This window comes from Ascidiella aspersa, chromosome 3 (assembly GCF_963924565.1).
Source record: "Ascidiella aspersa chromosome 3, kaAscAspe10.2, whole genome shotgun sequence".
Classification (NCBI taxonomy): domain Eukaryota; kingdom Metazoa; phylum Chordata; class Ascidiacea; order Phlebobranchia; family Ascidiidae; genus Ascidiella; species Ascidiella aspersa.
Genome location: NC_139449.1, coordinates 27,847,082 through 27,869,394, shown reverse-complemented (window position 1 = coordinate 27,869,394; position 22,313 = coordinate 27,847,082). Strand labels below are relative to the sequence as shown.

Here is a 22,313-nt window from a genome sequence, read left to right as displayed (position 1 = left end):
AGACATTCTCACTGTAAAACGAGGGGCCGGTATATTAAAAAACACGGCGCCTAAAAAAATGCTTTAATGGTGTTAAAATGACATTTGTTGTTGTTGTTTTGCCCTCGATTCTAAACGTTTGTATTTCCTTCATAGTGTACTTTATAATGCACGTATTGTATATGATTTAGTTATAGTATAGCTTAGAACTTAGTGTTGCCTTTTTCTAATGTAAAGATTGGTTATTGTCAATACACAAAGCTGCGTCTTTGAAATACCTAATTGATTGAAAACTAAGCCGACATTTTGCTTACTTTTTAAATCAACTGTAGCCTGAGCTAGGCGTCAGGCGTCGGCATTTTTGTGCGTCCTCTACTTTTTTCAAGTTAATCTAACTAACTGTATTTTTTAAACCTTCAGTTTTGTCCATTATAAAGTATAAACATTTGTTATTTACTTTAGATTTTCAAAAGAATGGCTCCGTCATGGATATGTCAAATGTGACGTTATTTTCATCTAATTTCTAAATGTATATGTTGCTAATTGAACTTAAAAACTCTTTGTCGAAAAATGTTGCACTCACTGTAAGCTTTTCTTCGCCGACTAAACATCCGCTCTGGACTAAAATAGCTCTGAAAATTCGCCAAGGAAGTTGGCCAGCGTTTTTTAGGTTTTATGCTCCCATAAAATTCTACGAAACAAAAGCGTTCAATGTTATAGATACTAATAAAACAAAATGTGAGAAATGCCGTTGCTAAACGCAGACAGCTCATTAAAATAGAGGCCACATCAATTTATCGAAGTGTTCGTCCGACAATAGAGGGCAAATCCAATGTCTATTCTGAAATGCGCTTTTAAGGAAGCCATATTTCGGCATAAAAACTGAACCAGTGTTTGTGGGGTGTTATAGGTTCTACTTCACGAATTTATTCAAATTAGAGTGTTACAACCTGGTCGAAAAAATAGATAAGGGCAATTAAATTTAGGCTTATCATTAGAACCACTTTTTCAATTTACCATTGTTGGGCTTTGTATTTAAACTAGAGTTTTATTTTCTTTGTAATAGTTAAACCTCGCGCCTGGTCCAGCAAAGCGCGTGTGAAAACATTAACGTCGCAAGTTTAACATTGAAAACAAGACATTGGCGCCACACGTAAAATACATTACACATGAATTAGCATTTTATTTACAAGCTACATATGTTATGAAGGAGTAAGAAAAGCGAAACGTTCATCTTAAAAACAAAATGAAAATAATTCCAGGGTCGCACAAACACACAACTTTGGCCAACGAGTTAGGCCTTGCCGGTTTCCAGTTCCTGCTTTCTGTGGATCGCCCGGATGCTGTTTATGGTGGAGATGGGATACTGGTCGGCGTTCTTTTCCAGGTAATTGAGTACGTACTCGTCGCAGTTGGTGATGGTGAAGCGGTGTTTGAAAACTGGATAAAGGTTAGAGTTGACGTTAATAAACGGGAAATAAACGGCTGATATTACCGGTACGAGTCATGGCGGCCGTACAACTTCTTATATTTCCCAAATCTTATTATTCCCCTGTTTAAGCACACCCCACACCCATTGGTTAGGTGTTTTAAGCATAACTTTTAAAACAGAAATTTCGAAAGTAGAGTGAATAAGCCATATGCAAAGGAACCGGTTGCGGAAAATCAATGATTTATTAACAAATCTCTAGACAACCACGTGGCGGAGATAAAGCCTATACTTGCTGCCCAACATGGTCTACAATACAAACAGGGTATATTAAGGCGAACAACGCGACTCACTTTGAAAAGCTGGATGGACGAAAATTGCAGATTTTAGGCGCAACCTTTCGATCATCTTTAAATTAGTGTTGAAGAACATTGTTTTTTTTAACATTTTTTATATACAGTTGTAAATTCATTTCAGGAAGCTTGGCATAAATTCGAAACCAACTCGCAAGCACCTTATTATAAATAAGGCTTTTATTATCTTTTGTACAACCCGCGTTCTAATTGAAACTATGGCATTCAAGTGCCAACCCAAGATAAGCCTATAGTTTCTGCCTCTTAAGAGCCTCGCACCGACATCGATGCCGCAGTGCATAAAATATATGGGCTACGTGACTTAAAGCAACACAGAAATGGGGTTTGCCAAAAGCGAGCAAACAAAAGAATGAAATTTGCGGCTTTAGGGTGTTCCAATGTACAAGCGGAAGTTGACAGATTCGTTTACTTGTGAAGGTTTGGTTCTACATCGAACAAGGTTCAAATGATATTATTTACAAGTGGATATACTTTCCGGTTTGTCAACATCAGTACGGGATTCTTTTAATCTAGATTTAAGGTTATGTTTTATAAATATTAATAACGCAATGGGATTCCAACTAATTCCATTTTGAAAATGTAGTTTTATATTTAAGCGTTTAGTTTTCAAGAAAGGCTCCAGGGCTGCTTCATCACTTGGTTTTTGTTCCCGCAGAACAACCAATATATCTCGCTGCGATCCCAGTGAATATAAATCTCAACAATACCAGGACCTTCAATTGCAAGTACTTTGGGGGCTCGACCTAGCTTACAACCGTTTTTACCTACTCACCTTTTGCACCCATCCAAAAAGGATTTTTTTAAATGCTCGACCTTTTTTTTAAAACGTTAATTACTCGAATTTGGCTAATTTTCTAGTGAGCCTAATTCAACCCAACGATACCAGGACCTACTATTGCATGGGCTTGAGCTAGCTTAAAACCGTTAATTACTTACATTTTGCTAATTCACCGGAGAACATGAATCTCAACCCAGCAATGTCAGGACCTACAATTCCTAATGCCTTATACTAATAGAGCTCGACTTCGCTTAAAACCGTTTTTTACCTACTCGCTTTTGTAGAATGTTCAAACTAGCTGAAAAACGTTTTATTACTCACATTTTTTGCTAATTTGCCAGTGAACCTAAATCCCAAACGATGCCAGGATCTACAATTCCTAATGACATATGCAATTAGGGCTTTACCTATAGCTTAAAACCGTTTTTACCCACTCACATTTGCAGCCGCCCCAGAAGGATTTATCACAATGTTTGACTTAATCCAACGATTCCAGGACCAACTATTTCAATGACTACTAATGCTTGACTAAGCCAAAAACCGATTTTTACCTTGAACGGTGGCGCCGATGGCGAAGTCGCCGGGGCCGTAAAACTCGGGGCTTTCGACGTTGGAGCCGGGCTTGGAGATGCGCGTCGCCTCCAGGAACTTGCCGCCGATGATGCCAGAGTTGCGCTGCGGCGGCTCGAAGATGCTCACCATGTCGTCCGAGAGGCGGTAGGAGATGATCAGACGGCGGTTGCGGTCCTCCTGCCGGACCGACTCCTGGATGAAGGGTGGAGGAGAAGGAGATTAATATGTGTGTGGTGTCGAAAGGAAGGTTTGTGGAGGCTGACGAGATAAGTTTTTCTGCTTTGGCAGGAATTGTAGGGATGACAAAGGCTAAATACAGTTTAAGTATAGTGTTTTACTGTTTGGCTTGGGTGACCACTCGGGGACCGTAGGCGTACAAACCTGCTTACAAATAGTACGTGCTAATTCTAAGCCGTAGGACATGTATAGCGGTAGGCTATTTTTTTAAGTTTTACGAAATTTCGGTTCTTCAAAACCCCAAAAAACACTGAGAGTAAGGATTATGATTAATTTAGTTTTATGGCTTGTGGTCGTCTCCGGAAACCCTTAATTACCCGCGCTTCCTGCATATCAACTAAAATTAAAAAAAAATGTTTTATACTACTAAGGCTGTTACTTAATTCGCTACGTGAGATTCTAAGCAAGTACAAAATAGCAACCTAAAGTTCTTTAAATTAAATCAATCTATGTAATACTTTACTTTGCAAACTTTCGTTACCCATCAACAAAGACCTAGCCTAAACATTTTAGAAAATGACGAAAATAAGCTTATGATCTGGTAAAATTCATTAGCATTTTCAGACTGTCAGACCATCGAGAAACACTACACCCCACATATTCAATAGATTATACTGTCTTAATTACAGTTAATCGAAGACCATAGAGATCATTGTGTGTTCAAATATTCTCACCATTGAAGCCTCATAGCGAAGAACCTTGTGGTCGTTCTCGAGCATTTTGATGAAATCCTTCTTCGGCGGCTGAGGCACGAGGCTAAGACAGTTCTGCTTGGAATCTTCCAGCGAACCGAAACCATTGTACGGCGGCAGCTCCTGCAGAAATTAATAGTTAAAAGCAAACCTCAAGAAAAACAGAGTGCCATGTATATGTAGAGTAGACTATCCATATTTCTATTTCTAGTTTGCAATTTGATTGGTTCATTGTCGGCAAGCACCAGCAATTGCAAAATCCTACGCTTTTTCGCGTAATCAAAGTCTATTATTATAAGATGTAAAGAGAAATAAAGCTCGACTAAAAAGTCAGTCTCTTGATTCGAAAGAATTGATTTGGTCTAATCTGAAGTCATTGTTATCACTTACTTGCAAAAGGCGTGGGATATCAACTTTTATAAACATATAGTTTGTTGCTTTAAATTGGTTTTACCTGCCTCTCTAACAGCCAGTGTGTTTGGTAAGCAGGATAAATAAAAATTGGCTAAACTCGTCAAAGTGTATACTGTGAGATCTCAAGTTTTGCCATCGTGAAGAAATGTAGATTGTACTTTGTAGAAAACAAAACGTTGCTTTTCATTAATACCGGACAAACGTAGCGCGCCTGTGCATTTTTGGCATCGATTTTGCGACAAAAAATTGCGCATCGAATGAAATACTACAACGCTTCTCACTCGCAAATAAAGTATTCAAGGCAGTTTAGAAATAGCATCACAAAGCGAATATTCTTTAGACTTTTTTGTCTTGATCAATTGATAGTCCTATTCATCCATACAAAATAAAATATTTCGCCACAAAATAAGGATTCATTTGAATTAAAAGACTGATGAAGCTTTATTTTGTTGCGAAATATATTTTTCTCATAAATGACTGACTTTTTCTTTTTTTTTTGCTAACTAAAAGAAAGCAAAGAAAGTAAGAGTAAAGTAACAGGTAAAAGGGTAGTGGCTTTGTCTTCCCATTGGCCAAAAAAAGGCCGGGAATGTCTGAAGTGTCAGTAATGGTTCAGGCCCTCCTCCGGACAACCATTCCCAAAGGGATATGGTGCCGCCACAGGGAGGTGGGCCCGAGTTATAACTGCGCATTGGCAGAAGGTCAACTTTTCACCTTTTGTTTTGGTGTAGGTAATAGGTAAGTGTCAGTATTAGTAATAATTTTAGTTTTATACTGGCCAAAAAAAACCCGGTTTGACCCGGAAAAAAAAAAATGCCAGGACACAGACCCCACAGTGATCCGGTTAAAGACCCCCGTCAGACAGGAAACTCTAAAGAATATCTTCAGGATATTATGACGTTTTTTACTAATCCTTTAATTTTTTACACTTGATTCCAAACTTAGACAATCGGTTCAACAGCAATTTATTATAAACAGTAAATGTCGCGAGTCGCGACCATCAAGCAATACACTAACCATTTTAGCGAGATCCCCGGCAGGTCCACTGACAGGAATCGGTGTAAAGTCTCGCATGTTGAACATCGCCCGAAAGTAACTGCATATTACAGAGAAATACGTTATTTTCCTTCCATACGTTGCAAATCTACCTTTAGACGCAATACTTAAAGTTCAAATGCGATTAATTTTATCTTTAAAGACAACCACACGAGAAGTTAAACCAAGCGTTTTTTTATGAAAAAAACAAGGCAACATAAAAAGGTTAATCAGCTGGTAAAGATTCGGGTTCACTCACTTTTTTGTGAAATCGTCGCAGTCGTAGATAAGTACCCGTCTGCCATAGATGAACAAGGTCTTGCCGATCGCGAAATCTTGCGGCGTGAACCATTCCTTCACCTCGTGATCGGAAAGTTCCATCACGATCATGGGAAACGAAGCTAAAAAAAGAAAAATGTAATTATCGAGACGAAATTGAGTGTTAGACTGCAATTCATAAATAAATCAAATATGTTTTTCCTGATAATGAACCATTTTTCACCGTATTTCTTTGTTAAAATAAATGACTGTTACATATATTGATGTGCCGATACCAAGAGGTAGTATCGGTATTCGGCCGATAGGGTTGGTATCGGTATAGATACCAAACTAATATCGGGGATTTTACCAACAATTTGTTATGTAACGAAATAATGTTTACCTAAAAACGTATTTCTTGCCAAAAATATTAGATTAACAGCTGGAGGTAATAAAAAAATTGCTCTCCATCTATTTTGCCTGTTTGTGCATATTAATGGGGTCATTTAATATGGGATTGGATCGCGACAGTTTTGGTAAAAAATATCGCATATTGGTATCGGAATAAAATGTAAGTATTGGACAGTCAATTAATTGTTCACAAATTAAAAAACAAAATGTCAAATAAATTGGTCTTAGAAAAGGTTCAATCCAAATTGCAATATCAACACAAAAGTTACAATTTTGGGCTACAGTATAGTGCGAATATCGAAGTTAGGTAACGGGCGAGCCGGGCAAAAATCCACCTCCAAATTTGAATAATGTTTCTGTTGAACATAATCGAATGTCTTGGACAGATCATAGTTGGTGTTTGTGTTGCTTGTGTTGTGTTGATTTTCGTCTACGTCCCTTCGTATTAAAAAAAACGCGCTGCGTCGCTGAGCGACGTTTGCGATGCATTCTATTTGATAAGTCTTATAAACTAGCGGTCTGAATCACCGTGCTATTTTATCGTGTTTACTAAGATTTGTGAATACATACTCAACTAGCAATATCAAATGAGTGAAGTAACTCTGTCTAGAGTTGAAGAAGAGTCGGTTTGCGAGAAGTTGAACGTGAAACAGAAACAAACAAAGTTCGAGAGGTTTAAAAGGAAGAGGCAACAACGACAACGATGAAAACTCACAATCGACGTCGTTCCTATTCTTAGGCAGGCGCTGTCGGCGCAGCAGCACAGGGAAAGGGTCGTGCCCGTCGTTGGGCTTGTGCACCTCGCGGATCTCAATCGTATCGTCGACGAGGAAGTAGTGCAGCACGTAAGGTCGCATCTCGCCGAACATCGAGTCGCGGTCGTCCCACATGCAGTAGAACCTCAGCACCTGATCAAAACGAAAGGGCGAGACTGAAGCAGGCAAAAAGATGATAAGTGGCGCCACTTAGGAAGAGGGTTTTGCAGCATGATTTCTTTTCATTGCGCGAGAGCTAGCGGCGACTACCACTAGCATTTAGGGAATTTCTGAATAAATCGGATCTAAGCCGATAACCTATACCAAGTGTGTGTAAATGTACTCGTCTGATATCAGGTTAGGTTTAGTCCCAATCCTATACATAAATTATATGTGAATTCTCCACTTTTTTTGCGATACAACATAGCGTTTTCGACTTTTAAGGTAAATTCCATATAAAATACTACATTTAAATCCAAGATAGATAGGCTCCCTAACGCTAAAACTTTACCCTATGAATCTAGATGACATGCTTTTTAAGTTATCAAGGTACTTTTAATTTCATTATACCATAGTAATGCAATCATATAGTATAAAATCCTACATCCTTTTTGCCAAAAATACTAATATCGAAGTAAATTACCAGGAAAATGACATTCCCAACTTCCATTTACCTGGTAACAAAAAGTCACCATGAACAAGTTGTGTTCCAGTTGCGTTAACAGTAAAATATTAAGTGGAAACCAACCTTTCTGTCCAGTTTAAGAAACTTTTTAAGCTTGTCAAAGTCGGATCTGGTTGTGAAGGACCGAAGTGGTTGCTTGCGACCTTCGGTGTAAGGGTCACGTGGAACCGATTCGGGTTCATTCAAGATCAGACCCTCACTTTCCATGAAGTTCTAAGCATGTGCGTTTGCAAATCAAGTATTTTAATATATGTTGATCTGGCCAGAACACTGTTTCCATGTAGTATCCAAGTATTAAAAAGTTGTCCTATTCTATTAATTTTGTTATGAGGATTTTAAACAAAAAAATCTAAATGTAATTTATTCTATTAATACTTAGAAAGATTTGTCACTCACAGATGTAAATTTGTCACAGTTGGTGATTCTAAATGACTTTCCATAAAACACAACGTTCATGCCAAGATTCAGGTCTTTCCAGTGCCAATGGTCACCTTGATCATCTTTTGGTAATCTCTGCCTTTTAATCAGCTTACCCTGATAAAAATTGAATGAAATGTTAATATCTCTGCTATTACATTCACAGTTGGAAAACTCTAAAGCTTTACCCAATTACCCACTGATAGTCTAATAGACTTTTTATGTGCAAAATCCGAACTCAATGACAATTTTATGTAAGATTTATAATTTATAAATGAACTAAATAACTAAAATATAAATATGCTGTTGCTACCAGGCATAGTATATTTAAAACAGGTTCCTCTGGCAATATATATTACATATTATTTAAATAATATATATTGCCAGAGGAACCTGTTTTAAATATAACTAAGATATGTTGGATATTTTTTACATTCAAACACAAGTTTGTTGTGTATGATCATTTTATATTTTATTATTAAAGCTAAACAAGATCTGAAGCTATACAAGATCTAAAAGAAATACTTAACACTACAGCATGTACCTGTGGCATTCCAGAATTTTCTACATTTGGTTCAACAACAGAAATGCTATCATCCTCCAAGTAATAGAATATTTCGACTGGGCGAACTCGGTAATGTTCTTGTGGTGATTCATGCACAGTTTCTTTGAAGTAACCAATGAACTTTAAAACCTGTTAACAAATTTGTTTATCAACCACCTAATTTTAATTAGTTCAAAGTGAATAAATAAAAAATATTATGGTAAAAATTTATTGCCTTAACTTTCGTACTACTATTCTTGAGTAGAAAGAAATTGAAAAATTTAATTAAATGTTTAATTCAGAAACTACAGGTGTAATAATTAAAATATACCAAATCACATAAATACTAATTTTAAATAAATAAATCTGCTTAAATTATAACCTTTTTGTCAAATGCCAAATGTGCTGGCACAAAGGTTTCTGGGGGTGCTTGTTTGGCTTGGCCATAAGTCAGCGTTGGCATCTTGTTTGCAAGTTCATCAAGTTCAGCTTCGGAAAGCTGATTGACTGTTAGCCTCTCGCCACCAAGGCCAACAGTTGGTGAGTTTTGCTGAGCATACCCATTCTTAAACTTGAGAGTGTTGGTCACATGGTATCGAGTTTTCTGTACATACAAGTAGTCTTAGTTATTCTAGATCAGTGGTTCTCAACCTTTTTTCTTTTGTGGCCCATTTACGTTGCAAAAAAAATTCTGTGGCCCCATAATTTTTTATGAAAATAAAAACTGTAAAATAGGTTTAGAACAAAACACAGCAGAACATATTTCAAAACTTATCAAAAAATTATTTATTTCAACCGTGCATTCAACCGTGCAAATTTACATTCCTTTTTATTTCCTCCCCAAGCCACTAATCCTGTAAAATAAAATAAAATATAGTGACACAAATGAAACTTAGTCTAGCTTTTTTTTAAATTGGTCTTTGGCCCACCTTAAATGTTCTCATGGCCCACCAGTAAGCCATGGTCCACTGGTTGAGAACCGCTGACTTAGGCCAATACGAAATGCTCAGACTTTGTGGAAACATGTGAAGATTTTTAGTTTTAATTAGAAAAGGATGCAAAGTACGCAAAAGGTCATTTTTACTGCGCAATTTATCTGGTGTGGCTGCGCTATTGCGCAGTTGCTCACCTTAGAGCAGTGGTTCTCAACCTTTTTTCTTTTGTGGTCCATTATCGTTGCACATAAATTTTGTGACCAAATACTTTTTTTTATGAAAAAAACAAACTATAAAAAAGGTTTAGAACAAAAAGTAGCGGAGCATATATCAAAATAGATTATTATTTATTCAACCGTGCATTAGTGAGGTACTTGCTTCTGAACAATAAATTTACGTTTCATTTACATTCCAAGCCATTATTCCTGTGGGATTAGGTATAGTGACACAAATGAAACTAAATTCTTCAATAAATCTAGCTTTTTTAAATTTGTCTTTGGCCCACCTAAAAAGCTTCCATGGCCCACCAGTGAGCCATGGTCCACTGGTTGAGAGCCGCTGTTCTAGATCAAGGTTAACCAAACTTTACTTTAATTACAGAATTATATATAAAACAACATACACATTATAAAATAACTTCTGGCCTATCGTTCATGAACCGGATAACTGTAAGGATTAACAATCGCCGGCCAAATAGAAAACTTTTAGTATAACTTTATTTAATTGATTATCGGTGCGGGTTAGCGTTTGGGTGAGGGTGGGTCAAGTAATATTATGTTTATTATTAATAATAACTTGACCCACCCTCAACCAAACGCTAACCCGCACCCTAACCCAAACAATATGCGTTGTGGTATGCGGCATTTGAAGAAAATTTTTTTTTATTAATTTTTACGTACAATAGTGAAAGAGCGCCGTAAAAACTTACAGTCGGGTCTTCAAATGTGTTTCCAGGAAGGAATGGCAATCCCTCTGCCCTGGTTGTTGCCATTGCTAATTTTAAATATATATTCAAGTCTGAAAATATTCGAAAAGTAAAAATTAAGTTTTTAATAGCACAGAACAAAATCAGTTTACTTAAATTACGACGAATTGCTTTGGAATAGGTTCACGCTACAACTTTTTTGCAGTAAGTCAGTGTAAATTTACTCTAGAACCTAATGGAATATCTATACGAAGAAACCTATGTTTAAAGACTAATGCTTTAGGCGCGTTTAGTTAATTAGGGTCTTGCAGTTCTCTAACTTCGTGTATCTTCTATCTCCGCTACCTTGGTTACCGTTGTTATATGGTACACAATGGTCACTTGCGGTGTTAAATATTTTTTATGAAAGGTTATAAAGCGGACCAAAGAGATTTAAACCATGAGCGGACTACAAAGCGAAGTGAACTACCTTGAAATGAAATACATTTATTTCAAAGTTATATATCCAATAGGTATATTATATTTATGTAAGATTAGTTGTTTAGGCAATTAATGTAGATAAAATTGTCATTGAACCTGAGGTTTATTTTCAACATAGGTAATTCCGCTGTATAGTTATACAGAAGATTTTTATTTTTATTTTAAATAGTTTGTTATTTTTAATTTAATAAAGCTGTACGAACGTGTATAAGTTGGTCGACAAAAAAAATTATTACCGTGGCTAGTATTGAAAACGTACTGCGTATAAAGTTTCTATGTCGCTTTTTTCGTAAAATTTGACTTTTAGCATTAGCACTGCTAATCCTAATTGCTGATATTAAAAGTTCCTCCTGGGCTACTGCTTAACATTATAGCTTGTTCAGTAGGCTACGTAAAAAAATGTTATGTCATATTTGATTAATAAGCTGATAAAATTTAAGTTGTTTTAAAAATGGGCTTTTTGCGCAAGTACAAAATAAACTTTAGACGGAACTACGTTTAAGTGCTGTTCTTACCCATTTACTTGTAGATCGTACATGTTTTAAAGGTGACAAAGTTAAACTTAGCATTTGCAAAGCGTAAACGAATTTGATGACATGAAGAACAAAATAAATGTTGATTTTAAGAAACTCAGGGGGTGACATGCGACATTTTAGAGGTAAGTTAGCCTTCTTTCAGACTTGGTAAAGGCTTAGACAACTTGTATTGCATGATAATCTATGCAGAATAAAACTATCTTTGCTCCAGATGTTTTGTAAATGTTAGAAATGATAATATGGCATCCTAAATCATAATATTGTTGTATGTTTTAGATCGCAATTTCCACAGCTCCAGTCACAGCGATGATGCGAACTTGTGGTTGCTCATTCAACGTGTTTGTCGGAGAGAGGATGATCAGGAACGAAGACTGCAAGCAGCCTCGCTGCTGCAAGACTTCGTTAAAAAGCCAGAAAACAAACAGGTCTAGAGCTTAACACCTTTGGTGATGTTTTGCAGTTGAACTTTTATACCAGTGACTAAATAGCATTGCTTATTTTGTGGATAGGAGTTATGATAATTTAAACAATCAAGTAATCCTGGTGTAGTGCCATATACTAACTTGCCGTTCTGCACCCAATTGTATTCCAGTCCTAGCAAATTTTTTTTTGTGAAATGCTTGCCCAAAGGTATGCCAGTCACATCATGTGGTGCAAAATATCGCCGGCCTTTCTAGTATTTAATTCTTTACTTGTGTTCTAATACGTCGCTGTGTGTTACGTACCATGTCAGTAAATACTACAGCCTTTACAATGAATAATGGGCTTTTTTAGTTATAAGTTGCAATGAATAATAGGCCTTTCTAGCATATATATCACATTTTGGCAAAAAAATTAGTGGGCGAACATTTGACGGGGACAAATTATGGAAAGCAGTTCAGGTCGTACATATGCAGACACTTTACATTTAATATTGTCTTTTTGAGACTTCCAATTGTACAAATATCTTTGGTGTAGAATACTTGCCTAAAATCACAGAAGTGACAAAATTTACAGTCAAATATTGGAGTCAAGTGAGTTTCCAACTAATAACAGTCCTTGTAGTATATATCGCAGAATACTTTTGTAGAACTTCGTTGAAGATCACAAAATATCTTAGACTGCTTCTTGATTTGCCTTGCCACCATGCAAGCCTGTGTAATTTAGTTTAAGTACAAATAAATCCAATTTAGCATATAAAAGCTCTCACAGTACTATATATATGTGGGATTTTTGTTGTCATCTACAATTTGAATAAAGCTTCGCCTCAGATATGTGTTTGAATTGTTCAATCAAAAGGTTTAATATATTCAATTGTTCATCATGTACCTACAGATACTATCACGGTGTCTTGAACAAGTCCTTAATGCTTTGATTGATGTATTCTTTGAAAGAAGTGGTGTCAGTCTTCAAAAAGACATTGCAGTTGTATTTGGCCTTATTGGACATCATATGTCACAGGATGCCTACCTATTTTTTCAGGTTTGTTTTATTTTAAAACTCTGTCTGAGACAGTTACGATTTTGATAATCTAAACCAGTACTCACTATGCTCAAGACACCTTAGTCCAGGGACTTTGTTTACAGTTATCCGGCTCTTTATGAAAAAAATTGATGACCACTGCCCAAAAGAACTCTTAGTTATGAAAAAAAGTTTGGTAAACTTTTAACTTTTAAAATACATTGTTCTCAGTGATAATCTTGTTTTGTTGTTACTTATATTCAATTACAGTGACCTAAATGTAACAGAATAAATGTATTGTACATTGTTGTCAGGTGAAATTACACCAGGTCATACCTTAAATTATATTTTTTGCTAACTTTATTATTTAAAAGCAAATATTTTAAGTCTAGAGGCCCATTGTACACTATGTCATATGTTGCGCTGTGTCAAATTATATACTGTTTTGTAGGCTCACATAACAAAGAATTTATACTGAGCAATCTGCAACTGACTCTAAACAATTGATACTTGTGACATAATGAACAAGTTTAATGTGCTTTATAGAAAATGATTTTCGTAATTGCACGGCCACAGATATCAACAAATTTTTCATAACTTACAGGTTTTTCGTTAATGGAATCTTTGCACTGTGTGTGCAATATTTGTCCTAATCCAAAAACACTATGTGTATGATAGATTTAAAGTAATACTAAAAGCAATGTGGACTTTGTGACTACAAATCATGTTATTGTATAAATTGTGTCAAGAGATGGTGGCTCAAAGAGGTTAAGAACCCCTGCCATAGTCTATCCAAATTTAACATATTAAAAATATGTAATTTCAGTGGATGCTTCGCCAATTTCAAACCATTGCAAATGACAATGTGCGGAACTATTTGCTTGAAAGCTTGCACAAACTGCTTCTGCTTGATGGAGATGACAGAAAATATGGAAATGTTATCAGTAAGTTGTCTAGTTCCTTTTATGGGATGTAACATTTAATTACTTTTGTTATATTTTTTGAAATGTTATGTTAATGGATAGGTTTTCGAAGCAACTGTAATTAATTTGTCTAGCAGTAAGCAATTGTTTATTCTACTTTTAGTGATTCTCTTGGACGAGTTGCAGGCAACACTTGGAAACATTGACACTCCAGAACATCTTCCCATATGTATCAACCCGCTTGTGTTAATTGCACAAAACTACCCTCAGGTCAGCAATTTACCAAATAAAAATAAAGTATTCCAAGAACATTTGTTTCTTAATGCTTAGCCCATTAGAACAGGGTTTCTCAACCAGGACCCTTGTTGCCCTTTTGGCCACAGAGTAGCCTTCAAGCTTCAACCAGCATGGATTATTTTAGTTATTAGCAAGTTAAACTCGAATTTGGGTTTCTTATTATGACGTCAAGGTCTATCCCTGTAAGGCATTATTTGCAAACCTGAGCTATGGGGTCCACTAATTATTGAGCGCACATACAAGGAAGCTACCGCATGTGCAAACTTTAGCATCCCTGCGTTTGAAAAACTGTTATAGAATGCATTTCCTTTTTAAGGCAATGCATTTGGTCTTGTCCAAGAATACATGTATGTTTACAGGGCTCCCAATTGTGTATTCAGCAATGTTTGGCTTCACATTGGCAACTAAGTTTCCCCTTGATAAACATTTTGACACCCATTATTGAGTAAACATACGTTACTCTTAAAAACACTTCGCTGTAAAACATATGTGATATACTTAGTTAAAATATTAAACATTCAAAGTTATTTTTAAGTAAAAATAAATATATTCGATTTAAAAGTTACATTATAAAATATTATTGCAGAACTAATAATAAAGATTGTTGACAATTCCAATAGTAATTAAACTCTTATTATATTGGCAGGCATTTTCAAGACATTTTCATGACACAGTGGATATTTTGGTTGGCTGGCACATTGATCATACGCAGAAGATGAGTCTTACTCTGTTTGTGTCTGGTAAGTTTTCATCTAAATACGGTGTCTTTGGACAACATAGGTAAACTGGAAAATTGTAGTCTGCTAATTAGTAGCTTGTTTTATGTGTTTTGCATAAAAATGCAACTGCACTGTATGATGACATTTTTTTTTCAATTTTTTCTCTTCGAAAATGACTAGAGAAAAGACCAATAGTATCAGTAAACTGATATTTGGTTCTACCAATATATTTATCATAAACTTTTGGCCAATATTTTACTACGAAAATATTATGTCACTGTTCCTAAAAAAACAAACAAATTTTCTTTTTTTTGGTCTAGCATTATGCCAAGTTCACATGCAAAATAGTTTTAAATAATAGGAACTAAAATGTTATGTAGATTTTATTTCAATTAATTTAAAATTTGACCACATTTCATATATATTTATATATATATATATATATAGCAAATCGGTATTACTATCGTTCAGAAAAAGTATGTCGGTTGATCTCTAAAAATAACATATATTGTAAGCAATATTTTGTTTCTTAAAGTACTGCTTCATAAAACTTTGCACTGACAACAAACCAATGTGTTTGCAGAATCTCTGGTGAGCCTTCACACACATTGGCTGACTGACTTGCAGTTCTCACTAACATTACTCAGCCAGTTTCTTGAAGACATGGAAGCCTATGCTGAGGTTTGTATTATTTTGCCTGGTTATTTCATTTTGTTTGGCATAAACGGCAGTTAAGGCACATACCTTTTTGCTTGTTTAACATTAAAATTCTTATCTGCACAAAATGCGGTAGAAATTGACTGACACTAGTACTATTGGGATGTATGATATTTTTATTTTTACAAAACAACTTTTGAATACATTGTTTGTTTTTTTCTTTTCTACATGCAAACATCATTTGGTGTTGATTGTTTAATTCAGTGGTTTCCAACCTTTTTCGTCTTGTGGCACCCTAGAGGATTTATAATTAGTTCACTACACCCTTGCTTGTATTCTTGTTGATGGTTAACTGTAATGTTACAATAAACGATATGGAAACAGCATATTACCTGTGCAACAAGGGTGAAAAAAACTAATTTTTGGCACTTTTATCGTAAACAAAATATGTATCAAGAAGCTTACCAATAGAGCAAAAATTGGAATCCTTAAGAATTTAAAATATCTCGACACCCTTAAAAAAATAACACCCAAGAGTGCCGTGGCACACCGGTTGAAAACCACTGGTTTAATTAATTGAGAACAGTTTTTCCACTAAACTTTATCACAGTTGTTCAAGGCAATTAATGTTTGTTTAAACGAAGTAATTAGTGATTTGCTGTCTCTTCCTAGGACTTTCATAAGCTGCAAACAGTGACTGACATTTCGGATGAAGATAAATCCTCCACCGAATCCTGCCTTCCCAAGATGGCGGCGCTTATGAGAGTCTTTTCCACAGTTGTTCGAAGCATTGGGCCAGTGTTTCATGCAAACAATGGTCCTCCAATTACAGAGTCGTTTATTTTGGAGGTATAAATATTTTTGTGTGTACAGAATTTACTTTATTTATGTCAATATATTTTACTGAATACTTTAAATTTACTTTTCATATGTAAAATTACAAAAAAATGTCTTGGGGTCTAAAGCTTAGAACTATTTTCTAGTGTAAAAATTAGGTTTAAAATTAACATTTACTAACGCTGTTATTTATATATATATATAGGCAAACTTCTGTTATTGCTTACACGATTTTCGATGTTTGCCTTAAGCTCTCATTAACTCAATTCAAGGGTTTTTTTTATCAAAAGAAGGATAAAAATATCTGGAGTCAGTACAAATTTGTCATGTTCTGTTTCACTTTTTTCATATTCCAAGATTTTCTTATAATCTTTGGAGCATAATGGTTGGAGGTTGTAGTAAGCGTAATAAAAATATCAAAGCCTATACAAAAGTATCAAAGCCCACACAAAAGCATCGATGTTCAAAATAAATAAAGGGTTATTTCAAACGTTCAAAATGATTCCTACTTTTGTATGGGCTTTGATATTCTTATTACGTCTTATAATCTAATTTGTCTTTCCGTTCAGACACTGCAGCGAATTATCTTCTGCGCGCAATGCGCCGGCGACGGATCGCTGAGAGTGACTTGCGCCGCTGACGAGTGCGCCAGGCTGCTCCTTGGCGCCGTTCAGTGGCGGAAAGAGGAGATGCTCTCCGAGTCTCTTCTGACGTATGCCGTCCACGCCGTGGAGAAATCCCGCAGCGAACCGAGGCTGCTACTGGTTTTGGATTTTATCACAGTGGTAAGTGGAAGAAAACTACCCGAATAACGATTGACATTATTACTCGATAACCACTATTACAAGAATACAATTTTTTAAACAAATTTAGAGGTGTTTGTTTTTTCTGTTAAATTTGTTGACCTTGTAGTTTAACTGTTTTGTATTGGTGTATCGGCAGAAAATAAAAAACTTAGTTAATCGTTAAAACTCGCACGCAAAATAATAATACCAATTTCAAATGAATTTTTTTAGTCATTTTTCAAAAAACTTTGACAAATTTTGTAATATCATCTGAAATAGCATTCAATTTAACAAGGTTATTGCCGTTTTTTTATTTAAGAGATACTAGTGTGTTAAACTAGTTGATCTTGTTCTCTGTCCCTTTATTGGGAGTATTCGCTTCACGTCAATGAATTTAAAAGAACGCATTGGACCGTCGTTTACAAGGTTTAATCTACATGTTCTATCGCATTATAAAAAATCTCATATCAGTTAATTGTAGCAATGTTGAGTTAGTTATTGAAACGGCAGCGCTGAATGATATTATTATTAGCCCACAAATACTGTAGGATACCAACCCATTAACCGTCGGCCACATAACTGACAGTGCCTTAAATTATAAATTTTTAGAGACAATGGTATTTTTTGGTTGTATACTATGCGAGGTCGTGACATTTCGTTTACAATACCAGGTTATCGTTTAACTCCTCCACGTTGAGCCAGTCAAAATTGCATTGTTAAGTTTTTGTCTCCAAGTTCGCTCGTTTTATATCGTCTCCCTGTAAACAAAATATAGCAGCCGCCTGTATACTTAGAAGTATAAAAATAAAAATATTATAGTTAGCTAACTCTATTGAACGTACTCAAACGTTGAAAACCGACTGTTTTTCCAGATGGTACAGGAGGTGGGCTCGGCCCTGCCCTCCTGGTTCATCCAGGGTCTTCTGGGCCCGAGCTGCCGTCTGTTGGACCTGAAACACGCCCGGAACCCAAAGTTGTGTAGCGAGTTGCTGGCCCTCTATCAGGCCTGTTTGGCCGTGAAGAGTGTTCCTCTGTTGCAAACCGCCTACAGGTAGGTGCTAGAAAAATAGAAAGGCCTCTTTGGGACTGTAAAGTTTAACTGTGTTGACTTCGCGCATCTTAACACAACAAGGACTGTTGATCGGGCAGTAACAAGATGTGCGCAAAGCGCAAATTCTGCTTCTACGTAGTTGAAATGTCTTAAAAATTTGAGAAATGGCCTCGTGCCCAGTTATAAAATAGGTCGCGGCTTGGATGATTTGCGTTGGCGGGCCCGATCTGGCCTGCGTGTCGTAGGTTGCCCACCTCTGTGTAGAAGCATTTAGAAAGGTTTCCAAAAATCGCTGAATCACATGCTTAGTTTAAATGCCAGCCGTTGAATATATTCGTTTTAATTTGCGAAATTTGTCATTGCTAAAGTTTGATATTAACAAAAAATAGTCATTTTTGGTAATAGGTGTACTAAATATAATTACCATAGGAAAACAATTATAACATGATAACAGGTTTCCTGTTGCCTAATAACCTGAACAAGATCACCAATGTACTTTCAATTTCATCAATTTTGTTTATTTGGCCAGTGTAAGGACGTCATTTGGTGTTGGATCAGACGGCCCTTTTTTGCCAAAATTTTGCCAAAAACATTAGGCTTGCGGTTTTGAAGTCAAATGTAAATTATCAAACATCCCCAATACATGACTTTTAAATGACTTTTCAGTTTTTAAACTGTAGTAGTTCAACGAAACCTATTTTTCCCCAAGACATGTCGCCGGTGAACTTCAACACGCAATCAACATGTTGCTGACGTCACACGCTGAACAATCACAAGATGGCGCCATCAAGCTCAATGTTTTTCCTGACAATCCTTTTGAAAGCCAAACGAGTTCCCCCGACACAGAGCAAGGTAAATGCCTTTTCTCACAACTCTAACCTAATAATAGTTACCGTTGGCATTGCGCCATTGAAACATAACCCGCATTGCGTGGAAACAAAGTAAGTTCGATCTGGCACAACAAACGGCGGTATGTTTTGCAGAAAAGCGTTCCTTTGTAAGATACAGATGATGGTAGAATGGCGTAATACATGTAATGTACCATTTCAATAACGGACTGGTTTTGTTTCGAACAACGACCGTCTGCCTGTAACACAGTTTTGCGACGTGTTTGGAAACATGGGCACGTTTTTAGTCCTCGCGCAAACAACGCATGTTGAGATTGGACTAATTTATTTACCTTGCTTTTATCGAACGCTTAACGAATCAAACATAGTTAATTTTTTTTTCGATTTGGTTACATGTCTTTTTGTAACGAAGACATTTGCGAAAATAGACTTCTAGGGAATAATTAGGTTTAAAATATGACTGATATTTTGTGACTGCTGAATTTCAAAGTAAGTCTGTTGAATTCCAAAACAAATTCTAAATCTTTAACACACCTTAAGTAGCTTTAAGTGAAAAGTCCACAAGAGCCACTCCTGGTAAAATAACTAAGTTTTTGCACTTACCATATACTTGGGTCTGTACCAGCTTATCAATTGTCTGTTTAAGTTTACACGTTAACAGCAGTCTCGCCCCTTTCATGCTGCGTGTATGTGTCTTGTTTAGAAAGCCAGGATTTTTTTATAAGTTTAGCTTTGGTGAGCGATAAGAAAATTCGAGAAACCATAAAATAAATGTTGTGGGGCCACACCCGTATTATTTAAGTACTAACTGCTGATTCTCTGCAATATTAAAACCGTTTCGGTTTCTGAATATACTGTACACAGCTAGCGATAGCGACCCTAGCGTTTGTCATTCAAAAGGTAAAAAATCACATAAATTATAATTAAACAAGATACACATAAACTTAGACAAGATAATAAGATCGATAAGAATCCCGCTGCGTTCAGTTTATATCAACAACGTCATAACCACATTATTTTTTTGTTGAAGACAAATCAAACGCTTTCGACGTGGACCTGATCATTGGCTCATCGGACGAAAAGCACAACAAGACGGCCATGTTCGACCTGGTTGCACTACACGAGATCGCAGACGCCAAGAACTCTCTCATTGGCGTAAGTTCAGAGTCATATGCGTGTTACTATGCACATCGTGTTAACTGACGACCGTCTGTTACGCTTTGTTAACTAAACGCTAACGCTCGGAGGAAGGTAAAGAAACTCTGTTGTGCGGATTAGTGTAGCCGGAGTGTGTATACTCCCACAATACATCGCCACGATTCACTTTAATCTGAAAAAAAGTTTGTTCTGTATTGTGTTTGAGAACTGAACCAGTCCAAACAACTTGTGCAGTTTGTTTCATATAAACCACAAACTATATTTAACCTGTAGTTTATACGGTTATTATTAATTACTGTAAAAACGTATCTAACAAAACTGGCGAAAAATAAAACGGTGCGTTTCGTCTCCAGCTGTCAAAGTTAAATGTTTTTAAAGCAACTACAAACTCCCACGACTAAATGCTAAAAAGTTTACTGCAAATCGCTGGTTTGTTGAACTTTTGGTATTACCGGGTTTCCACAAAGTCTTTGAATATTTAGAAGTCGTTTGAATGTCTTTAATATCAACTTGCGTATTTTTCAAAAAACAAATTAAGTCGTCATAATAATTTTAGGTCTAACTAAAGTTAAGTTTTTCGTACCCTCGAAACTTTTTAACTATTTTTTTATTGTGTTAATGTGTTGACCATGGTATTTATAATGTTTTGTTCTCGAATTATACAATTTAAAAAGCTATAAATTTTGTTTGAAAATTTTTAGAATTTTTTTCCTAAAATTGTGTGGCAACCCTGTATTAAATATAGTCGTTTGTTTATTCCTTCACAATCGCACGAGTAAATTTGCAATTAACGGCTTTGTAACCTTGTCGTTTACGTCCAGATGTACGCGCTGTCTCCGAGCATCTTCGAGCTGCTTCACACCAGTCTGCAAGTGGTCCACACTCACCTGGCCGCCGCCTTTCCCGCCCTGCAGTACACAGTTCTACACGTTCTCTACTCGCACTGTCAAAGGTAAGTCGCCCGACATGCGCAAATTGGACTCGCCCTTAAAAAAGGCAGTTAGCGTCATAGCGTGTCACCTTTGAGGCAGGATACATCTGAAAAGTTCGAAAATCGATCTTTGGCGTTAAAAGTGTGAATTGTTCGCCCGTTTATAAATTTCTGTGCTTCCGAAACTAAATTATTCGTATATCTATCAGTGTTTGTGTTGTAATGACTTCCGTCAATGACCTGACTTCAGTGTACTCCAGTCACTGTTGACTTAAGTCATTAAGTCAAATGACTTGGGTTGAAAATAAGTGTTTTCATTTAACATGTTACTATAAAATTTAGCTATTTATATCAATTTTTGCACGTAAAACGATTGGCTTACTATGTGTTGGTTAGTTGGTATTTTTTAGTTAAGTTATTGCTCATAATCGGAAATTTTATATAGTATATAGTTTTTATATCAATCGTTGAGTTTACTCAAGTTTTTGACTTGCTCTAATTATGACTTGGGCAACTGACGACTTGGACCGGGACTGCGTTTGTTATTTTTTTAAATACTTTACTTGAATTAAGAAAAACTGTTGGCCTTTTTATCTGATACCAAATCCTTATGATATCCTATTCAGGAATAAAAGAAAATTTGCGAAACTTGTATCTAAATTTTTCTGTAGAGATTCTGTGTTATATGTTGAAAAGGTAAGCCGAGCCAAAGTATAGATAACAAAATAGACGTTTTACCAGGAAAACGTTGCCTTTGTGCCATGTTTAGTTAAAACGCTTTTGAACCAGTGCAAAACCGTTTTTAAAAAGGTATAAAATATAAATACAATTAGTCTATACGTTTTTTGTTTGCAGACACAAGAACTTCTTCAGCAGCTTCCACGGTGGTTCCCACGCGCCCCCGATTGACCCCGGTGTAGGTGGGGCTGGGGGTGTGGCCGGGGCCGGGGTGAACTTCATGGACAGCGTGACGACGGCCACCCACCACCACTACACCAGCATACTGGAGCTACTCGGCAAGCTGCTGCTGCAGAAAACCACTTCCGCCGATTCGAGGTTTGAGCTTTATTATTAGAACCATTGTTAGGCTTTGTTGTTGAGTTACTCATGTGTGCTTGGCTGCTTGCAAACGCCATGAGTCAGGTTTCGATGACGCGAGTAAATGGCAGTGTGGTTCAAAATTGTTTTCCCGCCTTTTGCTTCCCAGATT

General features: G+C 36.3%; 2 protein-coding genes across 2 annotated transcripts in view; one reads left to right on the top strand and one right to left on the bottom strand.

Annotated features, from left to right (window-relative positions):
- Positions 1 to 640: 640 nt before the first annotated feature.
- LOC146161307 (EF-hand domain-containing protein 1-like) lies at positions 641 to 10,529 on the bottom strand. The gene is made up of 11 exons (XM_083384329.1): positions 10,445 to 10,529; positions 8,964 to 9,185; positions 8,582 to 8,731; positions 8,017 to 8,154; positions 7,684 to 7,833; positions 6,896 to 7,088; positions 5,771 to 5,912; positions 5,494 to 5,572; positions 4,045 to 4,185; positions 3,112 to 3,325; positions 641 to 1,419 (listed from the first exon to the last, which is right to left on the bottom strand). The coding sequence occupies exons 1-11, from the start codon at positions 10,505 to 10,507 to the stop codon at positions 1,274 to 1,276; spliced, it is 1,638 nt and encodes a 545-aa protein (XP_083240455.1). The 5' UTR covers positions 10,508 to 10,529; the 3' UTR covers positions 641 to 1,273.
- Positions 10,530 to 11,452: 923 nt separating this feature from the next.
- The window catches only part of LOC146161306 (serine/threonine-protein kinase SMG1-like), a 52,640-nt gene continuing 41,779 nt past the window's right edge, over positions 11,453 to 22,313 (top strand). The window contains exons 1-14 of the mRNA XM_083383624.1: positions 11,453 to 11,579; positions 11,734 to 11,882; positions 12,772 to 12,918; positions 13,724 to 13,841; positions 13,984 to 14,090; positions 14,764 to 14,857; positions 15,420 to 15,517; positions 16,166 to 16,342; positions 16,900 to 17,115; positions 17,988 to 18,166; positions 18,876 to 19,018; positions 20,045 to 20,169; positions 20,994 to 21,124; positions 21,959 to 22,159. Coding sequence (XP_083239750.1) covers positions 11,534 to 11,579; positions 11,734 to 11,882; positions 12,772 to 12,918; positions 13,724 to 13,841; positions 13,984 to 14,090; positions 14,764 to 14,857; positions 15,420 to 15,517; positions 16,166 to 16,342; positions 16,900 to 17,115; positions 17,988 to 18,166; positions 18,876 to 19,018; positions 20,045 to 20,169; positions 20,994 to 21,124; positions 21,959 to 22,159 — 1,931 coding nt within the window. The 5' untranslated portion in view covers positions 11,453 to 11,533. The remainder of the gene's footprint in view (positions 11,580 to 11,733; positions 11,883 to 12,771; positions 12,919 to 13,723; positions 13,842 to 13,983; positions 14,091 to 14,763; positions 14,858 to 15,419; positions 15,518 to 16,165; positions 16,343 to 16,899; positions 17,116 to 17,987; positions 18,167 to 18,875; positions 19,019 to 20,044; positions 20,170 to 20,993; positions 21,125 to 21,958; positions 22,160 to 22,313) is intronic.

Coding starts and splice junctions, on each gene's coding strand:
- LOC146161307 (XM_083384329.1), bottom strand. CDS start 10,507: ATGGCAACAACCAGGGCAGAGGGATTGCCATTCCTTCCTGGAAACACA. Junction 8,732..8,963: donor ATTTGGCATTTGACAAAAAG/GTTATAATTTAA, acceptor ATTTGTTAACAG/GTTTTAAAGTTCATTGGTTA. Junction 1,420..3,111: donor CATCGGCGCCACCGTTCAAG/GTAAAAATCGGT, acceptor ACCTTTATCCAG/TTTTCAAACACCGCTTCACC.